The sequence below is a fragment of the Ascaphus truei genome, unplaced genomic scaffold, assembly GCF_040206685.1.
Source record: "Ascaphus truei isolate aAscTru1 unplaced genomic scaffold, aAscTru1.hap1 HAP1_SCAFFOLD_492, whole genome shotgun sequence".
NCBI classification, from domain to species: Eukaryota; Metazoa; Chordata; class Amphibia; order Anura; family Ascaphidae; genus Ascaphus; species Ascaphus truei.
In genome coordinates this window covers 278,189-300,305 of record NW_027456823.1, presented here as the reverse complement: position 1 = coordinate 300,305, position 22,117 = coordinate 278,189, and the positions used below count along the sequence as shown (strand labels likewise).

The following is a 22,117-nucleotide window of genomic DNA, read 5'->3' as shown; positions in this document are numbered from 1 at the left end:
TCCATCCCCCCCCCTCCCTTTAGGGGAAACAAAATGGCTGCCACATCTTTGGCCAATAGGAAGCTGCCACATCATCAGTGGCGGATTCCTATTGGACGGCCATTTAAATCCCCTTTATAAACCAGGAAGTGACGCGGGGAAACTTCCCCTGTAGTATCTCCGGCCCTGGGGACGTTCGCCTCTGAGACCCCCATCCTGTGATCCCGAGGTTAGGGGGGGGGGGGGTATCCTCCTTGTAAGGGGGTCAGTAAGCCCCTTACCAATGTCTCTCCCCCCCCCCCCCCCTCTCAGTGGACGGTCGGATTCATCATGTTCTTGGCCCCCGGGGTCGGGCTCTCGCACCGCAGCAAATACAAGTCTCTGCATGTGTTCTTCGGGGTGGCGCTGCTGATCTGCGCCATCGCTACATCACTGCTGGGTATCACCGAGAAACTGCTCTTCGCCATACCGTAAGTGTGCGCAGAGTATACCGCGGGCAGCGTGCAAACTACTGTGCCGGGGTAATACTAGGTGTAGATAGGAGACGCAGTGCTGTGTGCAGTGAGATAATACTAGGTGTAGACAGGCGGCGCAGTGCTGTGTGCAGTGAGATAATACTAGGTGTAGACAGGCGGCGCGCAGTACTGTGTGCAGTGAGATAATACTAGGTGTAGACAGGCAGCGCAGTGCTGTGTGCAGTGAGATAATACTAGCTGTAGACAGGCGGCGCGCAGTACTGTGTGCAGCGAGATAATACTAGGTGTAGACAGGCGGCGCAGTGCTGTGTGCAGCGAGATAATACTATGTGTAGACAGGCGGCGCGCAGTACTGTGTGCAGTGAGATAATACTAGCTGTAGACAGGCGGCGCGCAGTACTGTGTGCAGTGAGATACTAGGTGTAGACAGGCGGCGCGCAGTGCTGTGCGCAGCGAGATAATACTAGCTGTAGACAGGCAGCGCAGTGCTGTGTGCAGCGAGATAATACTGGGTGTAGACAGGCGGCGCGCAGTGCTGTGTGCAGTGAGATAATACTAGGTGTAGACAGGCAGCGCAGTGCTGTGTGCAGCGAGATAATACTAGGTGTAGACAGGGCGGCGCGCAGTGCTGTGTGCAGTGAGATAATACTAGCTGTAGACAGGCAGCGCAGTACTGTGTGCAGTGAGATAATACTGGCTGTAGACAGGCGGCGCGCAGTACTGTGTGCAGTGAGATAATACTAGCTGTAGACAGGCAGCGCAGTGCTGTGTGCAGTGAGATAATACTAGCTGTAGACAGGCAGCGCAGTACTGTGTGCAGTGAGATAATACTGGCTGTAGACAGGCAGCGCAGTGCTGTGTGCAGCGAGATAATACTAGGTGTAGACAGGCAGCGCAGTACTGTGTGCAGTGAGATAATACTAGGTGTAGACAGGCGGCGCGCAGTACTGTGTGCAGTGAGATAATACTAGGTGTAGACAGGCGGCGCAGTACTGTGTGCAGCGAGATAATACTAGGTGTAGACAGGCAGCGCAGGTACTGTGTGCAGTGAGATAATACTGGGTGTAGACAGGCGGCGCGCAGTGCTGTGTGCAGTGAGATAATACTAGGTGTAGACAGGCAGCGCAGTGCTGTGTGCAGCGAGATAATACTAGGTGTAGACAGGCAGCGCAGTACTGTGTGCAGTGAGATAATACTAGCTGTAGACAGGCGGCGCGCAGTACTGTGTGCAGTGAGATAATACTAGGTGTAGACAGGCGGCGCAGTGCTGTGTGCAGTGAGATAATACTAGGTGTAGACAGGCAGCGCAGTGCTGTGCGCAGCGAGATAATACTAGCTGTAGACAGGCAGCGCAGTGCTGTGCGCAGCGAGATAATACTAGGTGTAGACAGGCGGCGCAGTACTGTGTGCAGTGAGATAATACTAGGTGTAGACAGGCAGCGCAGTACTGTGTGCAGCGAGATAATACTAGGTGTAGACAGGCAGCGCAGTGCTGTGTGCAGTGAGATAATACTAGGTGTAGACAGGCGGCGCAGTGCTGTGTGCAGTGAGATAATACTAGGTGTAGACAGGCAGCGCAGTGCTGTGGTGCAGTGAGATAATACTAGGTGTAGACAGGCGGCGCGCAGTGCTGTGTGCAGCGAGATAATACTAGGTGTAGACAGGCGGCGCAGTGCTGTGTGCAGTGAGATAATACTAGGTGTAGACAGGCGGCGCAGTGCTGTGTGCAGTGAGATAATACTAGGTGTAGACAGGCGGCGCGCAGTACTGTGTGCAGTGAGATAATACTAGGTGTAGACAGGCGGCGCAGTGCTGTGTGCAGCGAGATAATACTAGGTGTAGACAGGCAGCGCAGTGCTGTGCGCAGTGAGATAATACTAGCTGTAGACAGGCGGCGCGCAGTACTGTGTGCAGTGAGATAATACTAGCTGTAGACAGGCAGCGCAGTACTGTGTGCAGTGAGATAATACTAGCTGTAGACAGGCGGCGCAGTGCTGTGTGCAGCGAGATAATACTAGGTGTAGACAGGCAGCGCAGTGCTGTGTGCAGTGAGATAATACTAGCTGTAGACAGGCAGCGCAGTGCTGTGTGCAGTGAGATAATACTAGGTGTAGACAGGCAGCGCAGTACTGTGTTGCAGTGAGATAATACTAGCTGTAGACAGGCAGCGCAGTGCTGTGTGCAGTGAGATAATACTAGGTGTAGACAGGCAGCGCAGTACTGTGTGCAGTGAGATAATACTAGGTGTAGACAGGCAGCGCAGTGCTGTGTGCAGTGAGATAATACTAGGTGTAGACAGGCAGCGCAGTGCTGTGTGCAGCGAGATAATACTATGTGTAGACAGGCGGCGCGCAGTACTGTGTGCAGTGAGATAATACTAGCTGTAGACAGGCGGCGCAGTGCTGTGTGCAGTGAGATAATACTAGCTGTAGACAGGCAGCGCAGTGCTGTGTGCAGTGAGATAATACTAGGTGTAGACAGGCAGCGCAGTACTGTGTGCAGTGAGATAATACTAGGTGTAGACAGGCGGCGCAGTGCTGTGTGCAGTGAGATAATACTAGGTGTAGACAGGCAGCGCAGTGCTGTGTGCAGCGAGATAATACTAGGTGTAGACAGGCAGCGCAGTGCTGTGTGCAGTGAGATAATACTAGGTGTAGACAGGCGGCGCAGTGCTGTGTGCAGCGAGATAATACTAGGTGTAGACAGGCAGCGCAGTGCTGTGTGCAGTGAGATAATACTAGGTGTAGACAGGCGGGCGCAGTGCTGTGTGCAGCGAGATAATACTAGGTGTAGACAGGCAGCGCAGTGCTGTGTGCAGTGAGATAATACTAGGTGTAGACAGGCGGCGCAGTGCTGTGTGCAGTGAGATAATACTAGGTGTAACACAGGCGGCGCGCAGTGCTTGTGTGCAGCGAGATAATACTAGCTGTAGACAGGCAGCGCAGTGCTGTGTGCAGTGAGATAATACTAGCTGTAGACAGGCGGCGCGCAGTGCTGTGTGCAGTGAGATAATACTAGGTGTAACCAGGCGGCGCGCAGTGCTGTGTGCAGCGAGATAATACTAGGTGTAGACAGGCAGCGCAGTGCTGTGTGCAGCGAGATAATACTAGGTGTAGACAGGCAGCGCAGTGCTGTGTGCAGTAGAGATAAGAAGATAACTAGGTGTAGACAGGCGGCGCAGTGCTGTGTGCAGCGAGATAATACTAGGTGTAGACAGGCGGCGCGCAGTGCTGTGTGCAGTGAGATAATACTAGGTGTAGACAGGCAGCGCAGTGCTGTGTGCAGCGAGATAATACTAGGTGTAGACAGGCAGCGCAGTACTGTGTGCAGTGAGATAATACTAGGTGTAGACAGGCGGCGCAGTGCTGTGTGCAGTGAGATAATACTAGGTGTAGACAGGCGGCGCGCAGTGCTGTGTGCAGTGAGATAATACTAGGTGTAGACAGGCGGCGCGCAGTACTGTGTGCAGCGAGATAATACTAGGTGTAGACAGGCGGCGCGCAGTACTGTGTGCAGTGAGATAATACTAGCTGTAGACAGGCGGCGCGCAGTACTGTGTGCAGTGAGATAATACTAGGTGTAGACAGGCAGCGCAGGTGCTGTGTGCAGCGAGATAATACTAGGTGTAGACAGGCGGCGCGCAGTACTGTGTGCAGTGAGATAATACTAGCTGTAGACAGGCAGCGCAGTGCTGTGTGCAGTGAGATAATACTAGGTGTAGACAGGCGGCGCGCAGTGCTGTGTGCAGTGAGATAATACTAGCTGTAGACAGGCAGCGCAGTGCTGTGTGCAGTGAGATAATACTAGCTGTAGACAGGCGGCGCAGTGCTGTGTGCAGTGAGATAATACTAGCTGTAGACAGGCAGCGCAGTACTGTGTGCAGTGAGATAATACTAGCTGTAGACAGGCAGCGCAGTGCTGTGTGCAGTGAGATAATACTAGCTGTAGACAGGCAGCGCAGTGCTGTGTGCAGCGAGATAATACTAGGTGTAGACAGGCGGCGCGCAGTGCTGTGTGCAGTGAGATAATACTAGGTGTAGACAGGCGGCGCGCAGTGCTGTGTGCAGTGAGATAATACTGGGTGTAGACAGGCAGCGCAGTACTGTGTGCAGTGAGATAATACTAGGTGTAGACAGGCGGCGCGCAGTGCTGTGTGCAGTGAGATAATACTAGCTGTAGACAGGCAGCGCAGTGCTGTGTGCAGTGAGATAATACTATGTGTAGACAGGCGGCGCGCAGTGCTGTGTGCAGCGAGATAATACTAGGTGTAGACAGGCAGCGCAGTGCTGTGTGCAGTGAGATAATACTAGGTGTAGACAGGCAGCGCAGTGCTGTGTGCAGCGAGATAATACTAGGTGTAGACAGGCAGCGCAGTGCTGTGTGCAGTGAGATAATACTAGGTGTAGACAGGCAGCGCAGTGCTGTGTGCAGCGAGATAATACTAGGTGTTAGACAGGCAGCGCAGTGCTGTGTGCAGTGAGATAATACTAGGTGTAGACAGGCAGCGCAGTGCTGTGTGCAGTGAGATAATACTAGCTGTAGACAGGCAGCGCAGTACTGTGTGCAGTGAGATAATACTAGGTGTAGACAGGCGGCGCGCAGTGCTGTGTGCAGCGAGATAATACTAGCTGTAGACAGGCGGCGCAGTACTGTGTGCAGTGAGATAATACTAGCTGTAGACAGGCGGCGCAGTGCTGTGTGCAGTGAGATAATACTATCTGTAGACAGGCAGCGCAGTGCTGTGTGCAGTGAGATAATACTAGCTGTAGACAGCAGCGCAGTACTGTGTGCAGCGAGATAATACTAGGTGTAGACAGGCGGCGCGCAGTGCTGTGTGCAGTGAGATAATACTAGGTGTAGACAGGCGGCGCGCAGTGCTGTGTGCAGTGAGATAATACTAGGTGTAGACAGGCGGCGCGCAGTACTGTGCACCCACCCCGTTATCTCTTGCAGCGCTGAATACTCCAAGCTGCCAGGAGGAGGGCGTCCTCGCCAACGTGTTGGGTCTGCTGCTGCTGGCCTTCGGCGTGGTGGTGGGATACATCCTGACCCGCGAGCAGTGGAAGCGTCCCCCCTCCCGGAGGAGCAGGCCCTGTCCATAGACTTCAAAACGCTGACGGAGGGGGAGAGCCCCACCGAGCCGTAACCGTCCTGCGCCCCCCCCCCGCCCTTAGCCGTCCTGCGCCCCCCCCACGTACCCCCTGCCTCTTAGCCGTAAGCGTCCTGCGCCCCCCCCCCACCCTTAGCCGTAACCGTCCTGCGCCCCCCCCCCCCGCCCTTAGCCGTAACCGTCCTGCGCCCCCCCCCACGTACCCCCTGCTCTTAGCCGTAACTTATTATGCTACACGTGGTTGGAAATGTGACGGCCTGTAAATACTCTGACTCTGGACCAAAAGGGTCCGTGGTCTTGTACCCCCAAGCAGCATTCATGGGGGGGTGGCAGGGGTGTGTGTGTGTATATATATATACACATAACGGAGACCCCTCAATAGTACGATGTGTCTAATCCATCAAAATATAGGTGACTTGGTGCTCGACTCCAGGCTCGGGGTAGTACTTGTTGCACCTAAGTGTTTAAGTCCGTTGAAGGGTATGACAGCGACCGCCTCCTGGTGGTGTATATCCGTCCACAAGAGAAGCCAAGCCCCCCCCCTCCTCCCCCGTGTTAGTCGCTCCCCCTCCCCCGTGAGTAGCCCCCCCCTCCCCTGGGTGAGTAGCCCCCTCCTCCCCCCCCCGTGAGTCAGGGTGTTCACAAGTTGCCCACTTCTGCAATGTGCCAAAAATAATATATGATGTTGACGTGAGATGTGCCAATAAAATGAACCTCGTGTCCGTGACCCCGGTGTCTGCTTCCTACCGACCATTAACCGCTACACCGACACCCCCCCGGGGTTAACCCTTCTTGTGCCAGAGAGCCAGGAAAGGCACCCCCACCTTCATCACCCACAGGTGGCGGTATCTCAGCATGGGCCGCGGCTGTGCTGGCGCCCCGGAGACAGCCGTGGAGATGTCCGTCCTCTTCCTGGGTGATTGCATCTCCGCCGGGTGCCGTCTGCCCTGGGAAACCCGGGCGGAACGTAGAAGGCACCCCAGGGTTATTCCTCCCCCAACACCACTGTGGGAGGAGCTACACACCACCAACCTTTACAGCAACCGTGGACATTAATGGCTAACTCTCGCCACGTCACCCGTGGCTTATTAGGGATGTATTTATTGTAATGTCAGCAGCGGTCGGTGATTCATATCCCGACACCAAGGGGGCCTCCTCCAGTCAGAGAGCCACCACCAGGTCAGCTTCTAAGGAAATCCCTGCTTCAGCACATGACTGAGCCACCTGTGCTGAAGCAGGGATAGCCTTAAAACGTGACTTGTTGGGGGCCCCGGAGTTGGCCACTCTTCCCCCATCCCCCCCCATTAATACTCAAGTAAGCCATAAGCCAGATCCTCCATAATCTCGCTTTTACCGCGTGTATGGCCGGCTGCTGTTCCTGTTTCCAGGCTTTGGCTATTTCGGATCCGGCCGCTGTATATATGTGCGTCAGTGGTTTATCGTCACTTTTTTTCCATATTTTCGATTGGCCTGCATAGCAGCACCTCCCAGGGGGTCTAGGGGGAAGGTATACCCAAGAATTGTCTGTGCCATGTCGTGTGTGGCCCTCCAGAGCTTTGTAACCTTCGGGCACGCCCGCCACACATGTATAACCGATCCCTGCTGGCCACACCCTCCGCGTACACCAGTGGAGACATGTTTCTGAAAAATCTTGTCTGATGGAAAATCTGACGGGGATACAAAACGACACAGTACAGAAATACCTAGAAGTCTGGGAACCGAGGAGAAATTATATAGGACGTAGATATATATCTAAATATCCAAATCTGAAAAACACATAATAGAAGTGCCCTAAGAACACGGAAACTAAGGATGGAGAGGGGGGGGGGGGGTGGGGGGGGAAAGAAAACACACATCCCCTGAGGAAACCCTGGTGTGGTAAGCTCCATATCGGTCTAAAATTTGGAGGGGGGTATTCGGCACTCAATAGTCCACAAAGGTACGTGTACCTACTCAGTGTTTTGTTGGTATTACGGCTAAGGCACACTGACAGGTGGAAACATGCTGATAAGGTAATGAATTTTTTTTTTGTCCTTTCTTTTCCCCCCCTCCCAGTCTTTTTCAGTTAATTTCTTGTACTAGTTAATTTGTCGGCTGTCCCTACAGTGTCATTATTGTCTCCCCCACTAAACGATGTTATATAATAGGATACAACGCTATGTAACTCAAAAGTAACACCCTCCCCGTTTGATGCTTTGTACCCCACTCCCCATTGATCTTACCAAAAAAAAAGCAAATAAAGAACAAGTTTACAAAAAAAAAAAATACTCAAGTAAGCTGCAGCGGGTAACGGGGCGCCCCCCACCCCCCCTTACCTACAAGCCGAGGCATCAACACAGACACAGCAGCCGGTAACGGGGCGCCCCCCCCCCCTTACCTACAAGCCGAGGCATCAACACAGACACAGCAGTCGTCAGCTTCCAAGTGTAATTAACCATTTATAAATAAGTACATTTCGCCTTTAATCCCCATACAGTTTTGTTTTTTTTCCATTGTACATTTACAGTTTTGAGAGAGTAGTGGGGGGGGGGGGTTATTTTTAGGGGGGGGGGCCAAAATGAAATATTCCACATCTATCTCACACGTACGGACGAGAAAACGTAGCGAGCAAACACCGCAGAATGAGGGGAAAGAATAAAAAAACCAAAACCGGGAGAGGGGGGGGGAATGGTGCATTTGTAACCCCCCCCTCCCTCCCCGTGCTGGGACGAGTTACACACACCCCCCCCCCCCCTTTCCGAACAGGTTCCGGGACCCCCCCCCCCCCCCCCCCGACGTGCGGAGGGGTTAAGAAATCGACAGAAAATAAAAGTATTAAAAAAACAAAACGTAAATCAATGTAAAATATCCGCAGTTTTCCTATTTGCCGGGGTCATTTATACACAGGATTCGGAAAGCTCAAATCGGGGGGGCGTCCGCGGTACAAAAATAATACCACCCCCCCCCCCCAAGTGTCCTGAGCCCTGCACCAATATATATATATATCTATATCATATGAAACATCGGCGGTGTTCAGCATATCGGTAAAGAGAAGGGAACATGCATCAGATAAACACACTGTACAGAGTCCTTCAGATTCAGGGGGGGGGGGGGGCAGCCCAAAATGGGGGGGGGGCTTCTAGTTTTTTGGATGTGCAATACAGCCCCCAATATGGATGAAGACAGGGGAGAGAGGGGTGGTTCAGTGTGATTGTTGGGAGGGGGTGGGGAGTCAGGGGGGGGGGGGAGTCAGGGGAGTGTTACAGACTTAAACAGTAAATAAAAAAAATACCTATTGTTTTTTCATTTCTTTTCTGTAGTGCACTTTAGGCGTTTGGTTACCATCCCATAAAACCAAAGATAACCAAGCGTACACAGCCCCCCTCAATCACATCACACACCAGACACCCCCCCACCTCCCGTGCAAACGCCTTCTTGGCTTCTGGGAGTGAAGAGGCTGGGTGATTCTGTTACTACCCAGGGGGCCTCAACTCTAGTCATCCAGTCACCACCCCCCCACGTCAGGGTTTTAGGATATCCCTGCTTCAGCACAGGTGGTAGTCAAAAGACTGAACCTTTGATTGAGCCACCTGTGCTGAAGCAGGTATATCCTGAAACCCTGACCTGTGTGTGTGTGTTCTTGAGGACTGGAGTTGGCCGCTTCATTGAATCAATGACCGAGCCACCTGTGCTGAAGCAGTGATATCCTTAAAACATGACCTGCCCGGTAGAGGGGGGAGTCCTTGTGGACTGGAGTTGAGGACCCCTGGAGTAACGTCTTTGCGGGGATACAGGGGGGAACCCCTCCTTGGCAGCAGACCATTCCAGAAATCGATTAACAGACTGTGACACTAAACCCCGAGTGTGTCCCTTCCTGTCATACCCGTATCATCTTCTAACCTTCGCTATGGAGACATGTCCACCTTATCAAGTAGGGCCCGGTCATCCCTGGTGAAAGGAGGGGGCAGTTACTGTGCTACTAAACGTGTGAGAGGCTTGGGTGTGAGGGTACATCCCAAGGTGTGTGTCATTCGCCAGATACGCCCAGAATTCAGCCACGGCACACGCACGTCGGAGAGAGCGAGATGAGACGCATCCGTCGGCTCCGTTCCTGGTTTGCTCGTACATCAGGCCTGGCGGTAAACTCATCCGCCTGAGGTCGAAACGATGGTCCCTCGCCATTCCTACCCCACACTCAACTCGTAGCTCTGCCTCACGTTTGTTGGGTTAATAATCTGACATCGTATCACTGGCGGACCCTCACCCTGTCCTACCCCTACGCAACCTCTGACACGTTGGGGACCACTCACTCTGTTCGCCCGAGTATCTGTCGATACACAATCCCCAACCAGGTTCCCCCCAGGAGGAGGTGGTGATACTACTGCTGTGAGCAGGGGAACAGGAAGGAGAAGCACTAGTTAATCCACAATTGCTATAGCAACTCAGCTCTGCGTACACAAGAGGCTCCAAGATGACCACGTTCACGGAAATGCTTTAACGAGAGGCCGAGCGTGTCCTGCTCTCGTGCGTCACGTTCCTCGCGGCGTGTATTTCGGTTGCAGGAAGTCCTGCGGATACCAGAGGCGGTGAACGCCCACCACCCTCCTCACTCAACCCCGCCTGGGCTCCTTAGGGGAGACTCAGGAGGGACCTAGGACACATTCCGTTTGTCCCAGTGCTAGATGGCACACAGAAGGGTGACACAAGTAGAAGAGACGTGTCTGTGTGTTGTGTTACAAACCCACACATTTAGACATCTCACGCAGAATGCTGCAGAGCAGTTGGAGTGTGAGGTATACACAAGTGTATATCCCGGACATTTTATCGTGAGCTGGCGAGCAGTGTATCTGGGCTCCGTTATTACTGCCTGGCTGGGAACTTCCCTGGCACACCCGAGGGACCTCTCGCCCGACCACCCCCCAACAAACCCTGCTTACACCCATCTCCGCGCAAACGTCCAACCTCACTGGGGTTCTCAAGAGCCTCTCAACAGGTCAGATATTAAGGATATCCCTGCTTCAGCACGGGTGGCTAACGCACGGACTGATTGAGCCACCTGTGTTGAAGCTGGCACTGATTGAGCCACCGGTGCTGAAGCAGGGATATCTATAAAATCTGACTTGTTGGAGAGGGGGTGGGTCTTGAGGACTGGCCCCTGGCATAACCGATCCAACTGCCACAAAACCCAGATGGAGAAACCGCAGGGTCGTCGACCCCATGAACCCCAAGTCAGGCGCCTCAGCAGCTTAACAAACCCCTCAGGCCCCGCCGTCATGGTACACCCCAGAGACTCGCATGGGGGTCCCAACCACACACATCTCTAAGGACCCCACTCAAGGAATGTAATACCCGTCTTCTGCTAGCAGCCTACGAGCGCCAACACACGGACCTGACCTCACATCTGCACATACCGGGCAGGCTCTGCTCAGGGAAGTGAATGCAGGAAGCTAGTCTGGGGGACCCACCCCAAAGGGGGTTCTAGCTCCCAAAGGATCACTTTCTACAATACAAAAGCTGGTGTGGTTGATACAGGTTTGCGATAGCGTGCAACTGGCCAGAAACGTTCCCCCCCATTCCCTGCCGGAGGCGCCACCCGTTCTAATAACACAAATCGAGTTAATGGGGGCGGGGAGGAATTTGAAGGACTTTATGCCGGCTCTCCTGGATGGCCCATGTCAGCCCTTTGCCCCCCTCCCCCATGAGGAGGCATGAAACGCCCTTCTCTACAACGCGCCTCGCTGAGTGCCGAGGGGCGGGATGAGCGCGCTGCCGTGCGAGAGGAGCTCGAATTCTCACGTGACATCTCTTTAAAAAAAGCCACCCGTGCATCTAAAAGCGGATTCCTTGAGTAATTATATATATATATATATATATATCTTTCTATCTATATATATATATATATATATAGCCCTTTTTGTTCCTGAATTCAGCACCTCCCTGGTCAGCAGGTGACCTCCGCCAAGCGTCCTGGGCTGTTCTGCCAGAGGATGTCTGTGCCCGACTACCCCCAGAATACGGACGTGGCCTTAAGTCAGGGAAGGTAAGCCCCCTTCTCTCCCCCCAAACACGTCACCCCTTTAAAGCTCGGCCGGGAAACGGGAGATGACCAGTGACTCGTTGAAACCCCTTTTTCGGGTCTACGTGGGGGACACGGGCTGACTGGGTTCCCTCCGTGAGAGGTAAGTGCAATAAGTGGTTAAAATCTACTTCACTCAAGAGATAACATCCCCAAGATAAATAAAAATAAAAAAAAAGGGGAGAAGGGGTGAGATGGGTTTTCATTTTTTCTTTCCTCCCCCCCCCCCACAGCTGTATTCTCGATGATAACCCAACTCCTTTGCTGCCACAAGACCACCCCCCCATGCAGATTCCTTCCACACCGGAGGAGTGAGAAAGCGATTTGCACCGTAGCAACAGCTATGCTACACCTTGTGGGCTTAGAGGAACACACCAAGTGAGAAGAAGAGTCCAAAGTGAGGGGAGGAGGACAACCAGTCGCGGCATCGCCGGGAAGGTGGAAGAGACGTGAAGGGAAGGAGCGCGGAGTCAGGAAGAACGGAAGCCGGGTGTAGTACACTGGAAAAAGGACGGGGGGGGGGGGGAGGACGGGGGGAAGGGAGGGGGGAGAGTCTTTAATCTCACACGTTGGACTCCACAAACGGTCTCTTTGGTTTGATGGGGGAAGTCTGACCCTGCCGGGAGTCCCGGGAGAGCTGGCGGTACAGGTTGTCCTGGTAAGCCTGCGCAACAGGCAGTGTTCTGGCCACCTTGACGTCGGGGTAGGAGGAGGTCTGCGTAACCCTCTCCAAGATGTCCCCCCGGGAGCCGTTGGACAGCACCCCGTGGGGGGCGTAGTAGTCGTCTTCCAGCAGGTGCCCGTTCTGGGCGTTGTTTGTTTTGTTATAAAAGGCGATGTTGCTGATCGAGGACGGGGGGCTGAAGGATTCCTGCTGGGGGAGGATCCCAGGAGACGTGGGGCTGATGACCGTGTCCACCGAGGACACGGCCCAGGTCCGGCTCTGCGGGTGGTGGTGGGGATACTGCTGAGTCCGTGCCGTCTTGTCGATGATACCCATGAAGGGCGTCGTCCTGGAGCGGGTGGTCTCGTTGGCGTAGCCCCCCTGGGGCGGGGACACGGGGGAGAGCTCGTCGCACAGCCGCTCGTAGCCCGGTTTCAGCGGGATCTCCATCTGCTGGATGGAGGCGGAAGGGCGGAAGGTGGCCGACAGGCTGGAAGAGGACGCGATGTTGTTGCTGGACGGGGAGAAGCGGAGCCCCACGCTCTGCGAGTGGAGCAGTGGCCTCGGGGTCGGCGGGTGAGGCTTGATCTCACTGGGGTTGATGCTCACGGGCCTCCGAATGAGGTGGGACATGTCCGTGGAGCCCAGCTGGCTGGAGGGCAGAGGGGGGCGCTCAAGGTCCAGCTTGGAGTGGCAGACGGGGTAGTAGGAAGCAGACTGGCTGCGCCCGATCTGCGGCGTTTGGTTGTACCGAATACCGCCCCTGTAGGCGGAGGACGGCCGTTGGGGGATGTCTTCTTTTGCTATCCCACCGTGCTGGCATATTGCGCCGGCGCTCAAGCTGGCCTGAACATGCTGCACCGGGCGCCCGTCTGCTATTAGACCCCCCAGTGAGGATTGGTAGACCAGGCGGCTTTGGCTTATTTCCCCGGAGGACGTCTGGTATTTGCTGGCCATGCCGTGCGCCACCTGGCCGTACGCGCCGCCGGGGATCACCGCGCTGGAGTGCACGGCGGAGCTGGGCTGGTTGCTCCGCACGATCTGCGCCTTGGCCGGTTGCAGCCGGTGGACTGGCTGGGGGACTGCGGTGGGCAGCTGGGACATTTGAAAGGACCGCTGCGAGAGCTTGGACAGAGGGGATTTCGGCCTCCCGGGGTGCTGACCCACGCACGCCTCCTGCTGGTAGCGCACGGGGGAGCCGGACTGCTGCCTGTACACCCCCAGGCTTTCGGTGGGAGGGCTGGCTCTGTACTGGGGGCCTCGCCGCAGAGGCGAGGGGGGCGGGCTGGGGTAGTCTATCACCTGGCCCCCCGCGGGGGGCGGGCTGAAGCGGTAGGACGAGCTCTGGTGGACTGGGGACGTGTGCGGAGGGCTGGGCCGGTAGTGAGAGTTCTGGTGAGTGGGAGAAAGGGACGGCGAGCTGGGCTGGTAGCTCTGACGAGTCGGGGAACCCACGGAGCTGTTGGACCTGAAGTCGAAGACCTGGTGTGAGCCGGACATGAAGGACGAGTCCCGATGGCTGGGAGACTGGGGCGGGCTCTGGATGCCCGGCAAACTCTGACACTGCCTCCCCTCGGTCTGCAACCCAACGGACACGTCCTCCATGTCCTGCTCCAGATACTCCTCCTCGTAGAGGTCGTCCTGCGCGCAGTCCAGGTCCTCGTTCTGGGCTTCGGGCTCGGGCTCCTCCGGCTGCTCCTGACCCTCCTCCTGCTCCGCCTGCCGGCACTCCTCCTCCACCCGCATCAGGAGACGCTGGATCTCGCGGTTGCTGGGGCACAGCTGGACGGCCTCGTTCAGGTCCTCCAGCGCGGCGGAGAACTGCCTGTCACACGCGAGAGAAGGAGAAGACACGTCACACACACACACGCAAGGCGACACGTCACTCACAGAACAATACGTGGAAAGATCAGTGGATTCTCTTGTAGGTCGGGGGCCTTGATACTGTATTTAACCAGAGAGACCAGCCAAGCATGGCTTCCTGCGTTAATAAGCCAGCACGAGCGATCTTTCGGCATCGGATCTGCAGGCCTCACCAGTCAGATGTTGACTCGCAAACATGTATTTGGCCTATGCCGACAAAAACTAGTCGGCAAGGGTCAGCCCCCCCCCACCCCCCAGATAACCCCCCCGTATCTTTTAAACAACTTCTCAGTATAATCGTCTCCTAAGAAAGATAAATTCTCCTTTAACCCCCGCAAGGCCCGTGACCTTCAGGCAACACCATCTTAAGTGGCGCCCGCACACCGGCGTCTCGCTCGACCCCAGGCTAGATCGTGACCGCAGTGTACATCTCGATAGGAGCAGGAGGAGGGGGGGGGGGGGGGGGGACTACCTCTCCCATTCCTTCTGCTTTGGGGTCGGCAGCCATGGCGGGTGTGGGATCTCCGCACTTCTGCCGCCCTTGTAACTTGTATTACTTCTTGGCCTCTTGTGGAGCACAAGCAGATTTCGCGGCTTACCGGAGCCCTCGTCTGTTCCTCGGTTCAAACCGCGCCATATTTAACGTGGTTAAAACCATTTCTACTTGGGCTTAAAAATCGATCAAACGTGGCACCCCTCCGCTCTACTCAATCTGGTCAACGTGTCGCCGCCCATGGTTTGGGACGGACCCATTGAAATCTCGCCCTCTTTATTGGTCACCCTGCCGTGTTTGGGGGGCATCCTTCACAGCTCAGAGACAGGGCGACTTGCACATTTCCCCCCCCCCAGACCCCGGCGGGGATCTCGGCTCCTCACCTGCTGCTGCGCTTGGCCCGGGCGCGGGCATAAAACGCCTCGTACGATTTTGGTTTGAGCTCCAGCGCTTTAGTGGCGAATTCCTCGGCCATCCCGAAGTCCTGGGCAATAAAAACAAGACGGGGGGGGGGGGGGGGGTGTGTGTGTTAGACAGGGAGGAGAGTGGGGCAGGACAATCCCAGACATGCACGTGTGACGGCACGGCACTCATCCATACGTGCGAGACGGGGTAGGACACTCGCACATACGTGCGAGACGGGGTAGGGCACTCATCCATACGTGCGAGACGGGGTAGGACACTCATCCATACGTGCGAGACGGGGTAGGACACTCATCCATACGTGCGAGACGGGGTAGGGCACTCGCACATACGTGTGAGAAGGGGTAGGACACTCATCCATACGTGCGAGACGGGGTAGGACACTCATCCATACGTGCGAGATGGGGTAGGACACTCATCCATACGTGAGAGACGGGGTAGGGCACTCATCCATACGTGCGAGACGGGGTAGGACACTCATCCATACGTGCGAGACGGGGTAGGACACTCATCCATACGTGCGAGACGGGGTAGGACACTCGCACATACGTGTGAGAAGGGGTAGGACACTCATCCATACGTGCGAGACGGGGTAGGACACTCATCCATACGTGCGAGATGGGGTAGGACACTCATCCATACGTGAGAGACGGGGTAGGGCACTCATCCATACGTGCGAGATGGGGTAGGACACTCATCCATACGTGCGAGACGGGGTAGGACACTCATCCATACGTGCGAGACGGGGTAGGACACTCATCCATACGTGCGAGACGGGGTAGGACACTCATCCATACGTGCGAGACGGGGTAGGACACTCATCCATACGTGCGAGACGGGGTAGGGCACTCATCCATACGTGCGAGACGGGGTAGGACACTCATCCATACGTGCGAGACGGGGTAGGACACTCGCACATACGTGTGAGACGGGGTAGGACACTCATCCATACGTGCGAGACGGGGTAGGACACTCATCCATACGTGCGAGACGGGGTAGGACACTCATCCATACGTGCGAGACGGGGTAGGGCACTCATCCATACGTGCAAGACGGGGTAGGACACTCGCACATACGTGCGAGACGGGGTAGGGCACTCATCCATACGTGCGAGACGGGGTAGGACACTCATCCATACGTGCGAGACGGGGTAGGACACTCATCCATACGTGCGAGACGGGGTAGGGCACTCGCACATACGTGTGAGAAGGGGTAGGACACTCATCCATACGTGCGAGACGGGGTAGGACACTCATCCATACGTGCGAGATGGGGTAGGACACTCATCCATACGTGAGAGACGGGGTAGGGCACTCATCCATACGTGCGAGACGGGGTAGGACACTCATCCATACGTGCGAGACGGGGTAGGACACTCATCCATACGTGCGAGACGGGGTAGGACACTCGCACATACGTGTGAGAAGGGGTAGGACACTCATCCATACGTGCGAGACGGGGTAGGACACTCATCCATACGTGCGAGATGGGGTAGGACACTCATCCATACGTGAGAGACGGGGTAGGGCACTCATCCATACGTGCGAGATGGGGTAGGACACTCATCCATACGTGCGAGACGGGGTAGGACACTCATCCATACGTGCGAGACGGGGTAGGACACTCATCCATACGTGCGAGACGGGGTAGGACACTCATCCATACGTGCGAGACGGGGTAGGACACTCATCCATACGTGCGAGACGGGGTAGGGCACTCATCCATACGTGCGAGATGGGGTAGGACACTCATCCATACGTGCGAGACGGGGTAGGACACTCGCACATACGTGTGAGACGGGGTAGGACACTCATCCATACGTGCGAGACGGGGTAGGACACTCATCCATACGTGCGAGACGGGGTAGGACACTCATCCATACGTGCGAGACGGGGTAGGGCACTCATCCATACGTGCAAGACGGGGTAGGACACTCGCACATACGTGCGAGACGGGGTAGGGCACTCATCCATACGTGCGAGAAGGGGTAGGACACTCGCACATATGTGTGAGACGGGGTAGGACACTCATCCATACGTGCGAGACGGGGTAGGACACTCATCCATACGTGCGAGAAGGGGTAGGACACTCGCACATATGTGTGAGACGGGGTAGGACACTCATCCATACGTGCGAGAAGGGGTAGGACACTCGCACATACGTGCGAGACGGGGTAGGACACTCATCCATACGTGCGAGAAGGGGTAGGACACTCGCACATACGTGCGAGACGGGGTAGGACATTCATCCATACGTGTGAGAAGGGGTAGGACACTCGCACATACGTGCGAGACGGGGTAGGACACTCATCCATACGTGCGAGAAGGGGTAGGACACTCGCACATACGTGCGAGACAGAGGAGAGCCGGTGTAGGACATGCGTGTACACAAAGGAGCAGCCGCACGCGCAGAGAAGTATTATTACTACAAAAGAAGCGTCCCGCACGCATCTTCAAACGGGTATTTACACGGGTCTCCGCCAATGATTACCACGTGGAAAAAAACGGCCTTGTATTGGGAAGGTGACCACGTCCTTCTGACAGACGGCGTGAAGACGGACATCCTTCTGGTGTTAATTACACCGTCTATGCATGGAGATGGTGCCCAATGGCAAAGGTCCCATCCTCTCCCATCCCCATCGGGTTTCCAAGGTCCCATCCTCTCCAACCCCATCGGGTTTCCAAGGTCCCATCCTCTCCCACCCCCAATGGGTTTCCAAGGTCCCATCCTCTCCAACCGCCAATGGGTTTCCAAGGTCCCATCCTCTCCCACCCCCAATGGGTTTCCAAGGTCCCATCCTCTCCAACCCCCAATGGGTTTCCAAGGTCCCATCCTCTCCCACCCCCCAATGGGTTTCCAAGGTCCCATCCTCTCCCACCCCCAATGGGTTTCCAAGGTCCCATCCTCTCCAACCCCCAATGGGTTTCCAAGGTCCCATCCTCTCCAACCCCCAATGGGTTTCCAAGGTCCCATCCTCTCCAACCCCCAATGGGTTTCAGACAGGATTTTTGCCATAGAACCATCAACATTTGACCATTGAAGGGAGAGAGATCGGAGGTGGAGCAACTCTTTGCGAACTCAAGGCCTGCGCCCGAGCCTCAGTAACTCCCACAAGGGGAGGGAGGCCCGCCGACCCAATCCAGTCCTCGGAGGGTCTGAGGGGGACGACACACGTTCCTGGCTAATGGCCGCACGCGAGACGCCTGGCTAACGAGCATGTGACGCGTTGGACACGTGTGGCGCGTGGACCCTTACGTTCATCTTCCGGCGGCAGCGGGACAGGTTGAGCAGCAGCGACACCTTGAGCTCTCGGAAGGTTTTCAGGTCCTCTCCGAAGCCCTCGCGCGGGAATTTCTTCATGGCGTATTGGTACCTCTGGGCGGCCTCCTTTACTTTCCCTTTCTGAGATATCACAAATGCACAGATCTCTTCATGACATGCACGTGCCTCTCGCTCGCCATGTCTGCTCATATCTCTCTCCCCTTCAACTCATTCATCACCCTCCCCCCCATTCCTGCATCTCACCCTGTCCCATCACATCTTGTACAACCTGTCTCTACCCCACTCGCTCCTCCTAATCTCTTGTTTCCCCACCTGCTCAATCTCTGGTTCTATACCCTCACCTTGTAGAACATGTCCTCCTCCTCTCTTCCTCCCCGGTTCCCTCTACTTGTATAACATGTCCCCCTCCTCTCTCTTCCTCCCCGGTTCCCTCACCTTGTAGAACATGTCCCCCTCCTCTCTCTTCCTCTCCGGTTCCCTCACCTTGTAGAACATGTCCCCCTCCTCTCTCTTCCTCCCCGGTTCCCTCACCTTGTAGAACATGTCCCCCTCCTCTCTCTTCCTCCCCGGTTCCCTCATCTTGAAGAGCAAGGCCCCCTCCTCCCTCTTCCTCTCACCATGTAGAACATGTCCCCCTCCTCTTTCTTCCTCCCTGGTTCCCTCACCTTGTAGAACATGCCCCCTCCTCTCTTCCTCCCCGGTCCCCTCACCTTGTAGAACATGTCCTCCTCCTCTCTTCCTCTCCGGTTCCCTCACCTTGTAGAACATATGTCCCCCTGCTCTCTCTTCCTCCCCGGTTCCCTCACCTTGTATAACATGTCTCCCTCCTCTCTCTTCCTCTCTGGTTCCCTCACCTTGTAGAACATGTCCCCCTCCTCTCTCTCCCTCCCCGGTTCCCTCACCTTGTAGAACATGTCCCCCTCCTCTCTCTTCCTCCCCGGTTCCCTCATCTTGTAGAGCAAGGCCCCCTCCTCCCTCTTCCTCTCACCATGTAGAACATGTCCCCCTCCTCTTTATTCCTCCCTGGTTCCCTCACCATGTAGAACATGTCCCCCTCCTCTCTCTTCCTCCCTGGTTCCTTTACCTTGTAGAACATGTCCCCCCTCCTCTCTCTCCCTCCCCGGTCCACTCACCTTGCAGAACATGTCCCTCTCCTCTCTCTTCCTCCCTGGTTCCCTCACTTTGTAGAACATGTCCCCCATCCTCCCTGGTTTCCTCACCCTGTAGAACATATCCCCCTCCTCTCTCTCCCTGGTCCCCGCACCTTGTAGAACGTCCCCCTACTCCCTCATCCTCCGCGGTTCTCTCACCTTGTAGAACATGTCCCCTTCTTCTCTCTCCCTCCCCGGTTCCCTCCCCATGTAGAACATATGTCCCCCTCCTCTCTCTTCCTCCCCGGTTCCCTCACCTTGTAGAACATGTCCCCCTCCTCTCTCTTCCTCTCTGGTTCCCTCACCTTGTAGAACATGTCCCCCTCCTCTCTCTCCCTCCCCGGTTCCCTCACCTTGTAGAACATGTCCCCCTCCTCTCTCTTCCTCCCCGGTTCCCTCACCATGTAGAACATATGTCCCCCTCCTCTCTCTCCCTCCCCGGATCCCTCACCATGTAGAACATGTCCCCCCTCTCTCTCCCTCCCCGGTTCCCTCACCTTGTAGAACATGTCCCTCTCCTCTCACTTCCTCCATAGTTTCCTCACCTTGTAAAACATATCCCCCTCCTCTCACTTCCTCCATGGGTCCCTCACCTTGTAGAACATGTCCCCCTCCTCTCTCTCCCTCCCCGGTCCCCTCACCTTGAAGAAAATATCCCCCTCCTCCTCTCTGGTCCCCTCACCTTGTAGAACATGTCCCCCTCCTCTCTCTCCCTCCCCGGTCCCCTCACCTTGGAGAACATGTCCCCCTCCTCTCTCTCCCTCACCTTGTAGAACATGTCCCCCTCCTCTCTCTCCCTCCCTGGTCCCCTCACCTTGTAGAACATGTCCCTCTCCTCCTCTCTCTCCCTCCCCCTCACCTTGTAGAACATGTCCCTCTCCTCTCTCTCCCTCCCCCTCACCTTGTAGAACATGTCCCCCTCCTCTCTCTCCCTCCCTGGTCCCCTCACCTTGTAGAACATGTTCCCCTCCTCCTCTCTCTCCCTCCCCGGTCCCCTCACCTTGTAGAACATATCCGCCTCCTCTCTCTCCCTCGTCCCCTCACCTTGTAGAACATGTCCCCCTCCTCTCTCTCCCTCCCTGGTCCCCTCACCTTGTAGAACATGTTCCCCTCCTCCTCTCTCTCCCTCCCCGGTGCCCTCACCTTGTAGAACATGTCCCCCTCCTCTCTCTCCCTCCCCGGAGCCCTCACCTTGTAGAACATGTCCCCCTCCTCTCTCTCCCTCCCCGGTGCCCTCACCTTGTAGAACATGTCCCCCTCCTCTCCCTCCCTGGTGCCCTCACCTTGTAGAACATGTCCCTCTCCTCTCTCTCCCTCCCTGGTGCCCTCACCTTGTAGAACATGTCCCTCTCCTCTCTCTCCCTCCCCGGAGCCCTCACCTTGTACAACATGTCCCCCTCCTCTCTCTCCCTCCCCGGTTCCCTCACCTTGTAGAACATGTCCCTCTCCTCTCCCTCCCTCCCGCTCCCCTCACCTTGTAGAACATGTCCCCCTCCTCTCTCCCTCCCGCTCCCCTCACCTTGTAGAACATGTCCCCCTCCTCTCTCTCCCTCCCCGGTTCCCTCACCTTGTAGAACATGTCCCCCTCCTCTCTCTCCCTCCCCGGTTCCTTCACCTTGTAGAACATGTCCCTCTCCTCTCTCTCCCTCCCCGGTCCCCTCACCTTGAAGAACATGTCCCCCTCCTCTCTCTCCCTCCCCGGTTCCCTCACCTTGTAGAACATGTCCCCCTCCTCCATCAGCTTACTCAGCAGAATGATCATGATGTCCGGTTTGGATGTGGCCATGGCCCAAGTGGCTGGACCTGTAGTGTACAGGATGCATGATGGGTAAAAAAAAAATTCATCCAATGCAAGGAGGGAAGAAGCCAAGAGAAGCAAACAGATGGGAGGGGAGGGAGGGGGGGGGGATGAGCAGAGAGGTGAGGGGAAGAGGAAGGGGAGAGGGGGGAAGAGAAGGGGAGGAGGAGAGAGAAGAATGCAGTGAGAGGAAGGGTGGGGAGAGGAAGGGAGGGGAATAGGGAGAGAAATAGGGGTGGTAGAGACAGAAGGTGGGGGGAGAGAAAGTGGGGCGAGCGGAGGGATAGAAAATGGGGGGAGGTGGGGAGAGAAAGTGGAGGAGGAGGTGGGGAGAGAAAGTGGAGGAGGAGGTGGGGAGAGAAAGTGGAGGAGGAGGTGGGGAGAGAAAGTGGAGGAGGAGGTGGGGAGAGAAAGTGGAGGAGGAGGTGGGGAGAGAAAGTGGAGGAGGAGGTGGGGAGAGAAAGTGGAGGAGGAGGTGGGGAGAGAAAGTGGAGGAGGAGGTGGGGAGAGAACGTGGAGGAGGAGGTGGGGAGAAAAAGTGGAGGAGGAGGTGGGGAGAAAAAGTGGAGGAGGAGGTGGGGAGAGAAAATGGACGAGGAGGTGGGGTGAGAAAGTGGGGGAACGGGAGATAAAGTGCGGGTGCCACAGGCGCGCACACAGCTCTGCGGGGGAGGAAGGAGGGATCGCGTGGGGGGGTGGGTGAGGAAGGGATAGCGTGGGGGGGTGGGTGAGGAAGAAATCGCGTGGGGGGGTGGGTGAGGAAGAAATCGCGTGGGGGGGGGTGGGTGAGGAAGGGATCGCGGGGGGGTGGGTGAGGAAGAAA

The 22,117-nt window shown here is 56.0% G+C and overlaps 2 protein-coding genes across 2 annotated transcripts in view; one reads left to right on the top strand and one right to left on the bottom strand.

The window, feature by feature from the left end:
• Positions 1 to 291: 291 nt before the first annotated feature.
• CYB561 (cytochrome b561) lies at positions 292 to 6,292 on the top strand (the record flags this gene model as incomplete). Its single annotated transcript, XM_075584219.1, is given in 4 exon segments — positions 292 to 449; positions 5,409 to 5,430; positions 5,432 to 5,528; positions 5,531 to 6,292. Coding segments are annotated over 4 exon segments (348 nt in total), but the record flags the coding sequence as incomplete, so codon positions are not given.
• A 2,033-nt stretch (positions 6,293 to 8,325) lies between these two features.
• Positions 8,326 to 22,117, bottom strand: part of TANC2 (tetratricopeptide repeat, ankyrin repeat and coiled-coil containing 2) — a 274,744-nt gene continuing 260,952 nt past the window's right edge. The window contains 4 exon segments of the mRNA XM_075584218.1: positions 8,326 to 14,109; positions 15,024 to 15,124; positions 18,319 to 18,465; positions 21,208 to 21,299. Of these exon segments, the coding sequence (XP_075440333.1) occupies positions 12,183 to 14,109; positions 15,024 to 15,124; positions 18,319 to 18,465; positions 21,208 to 21,299 (2,267 nt within the window). The 3' untranslated portion in view covers positions 8,326 to 12,182.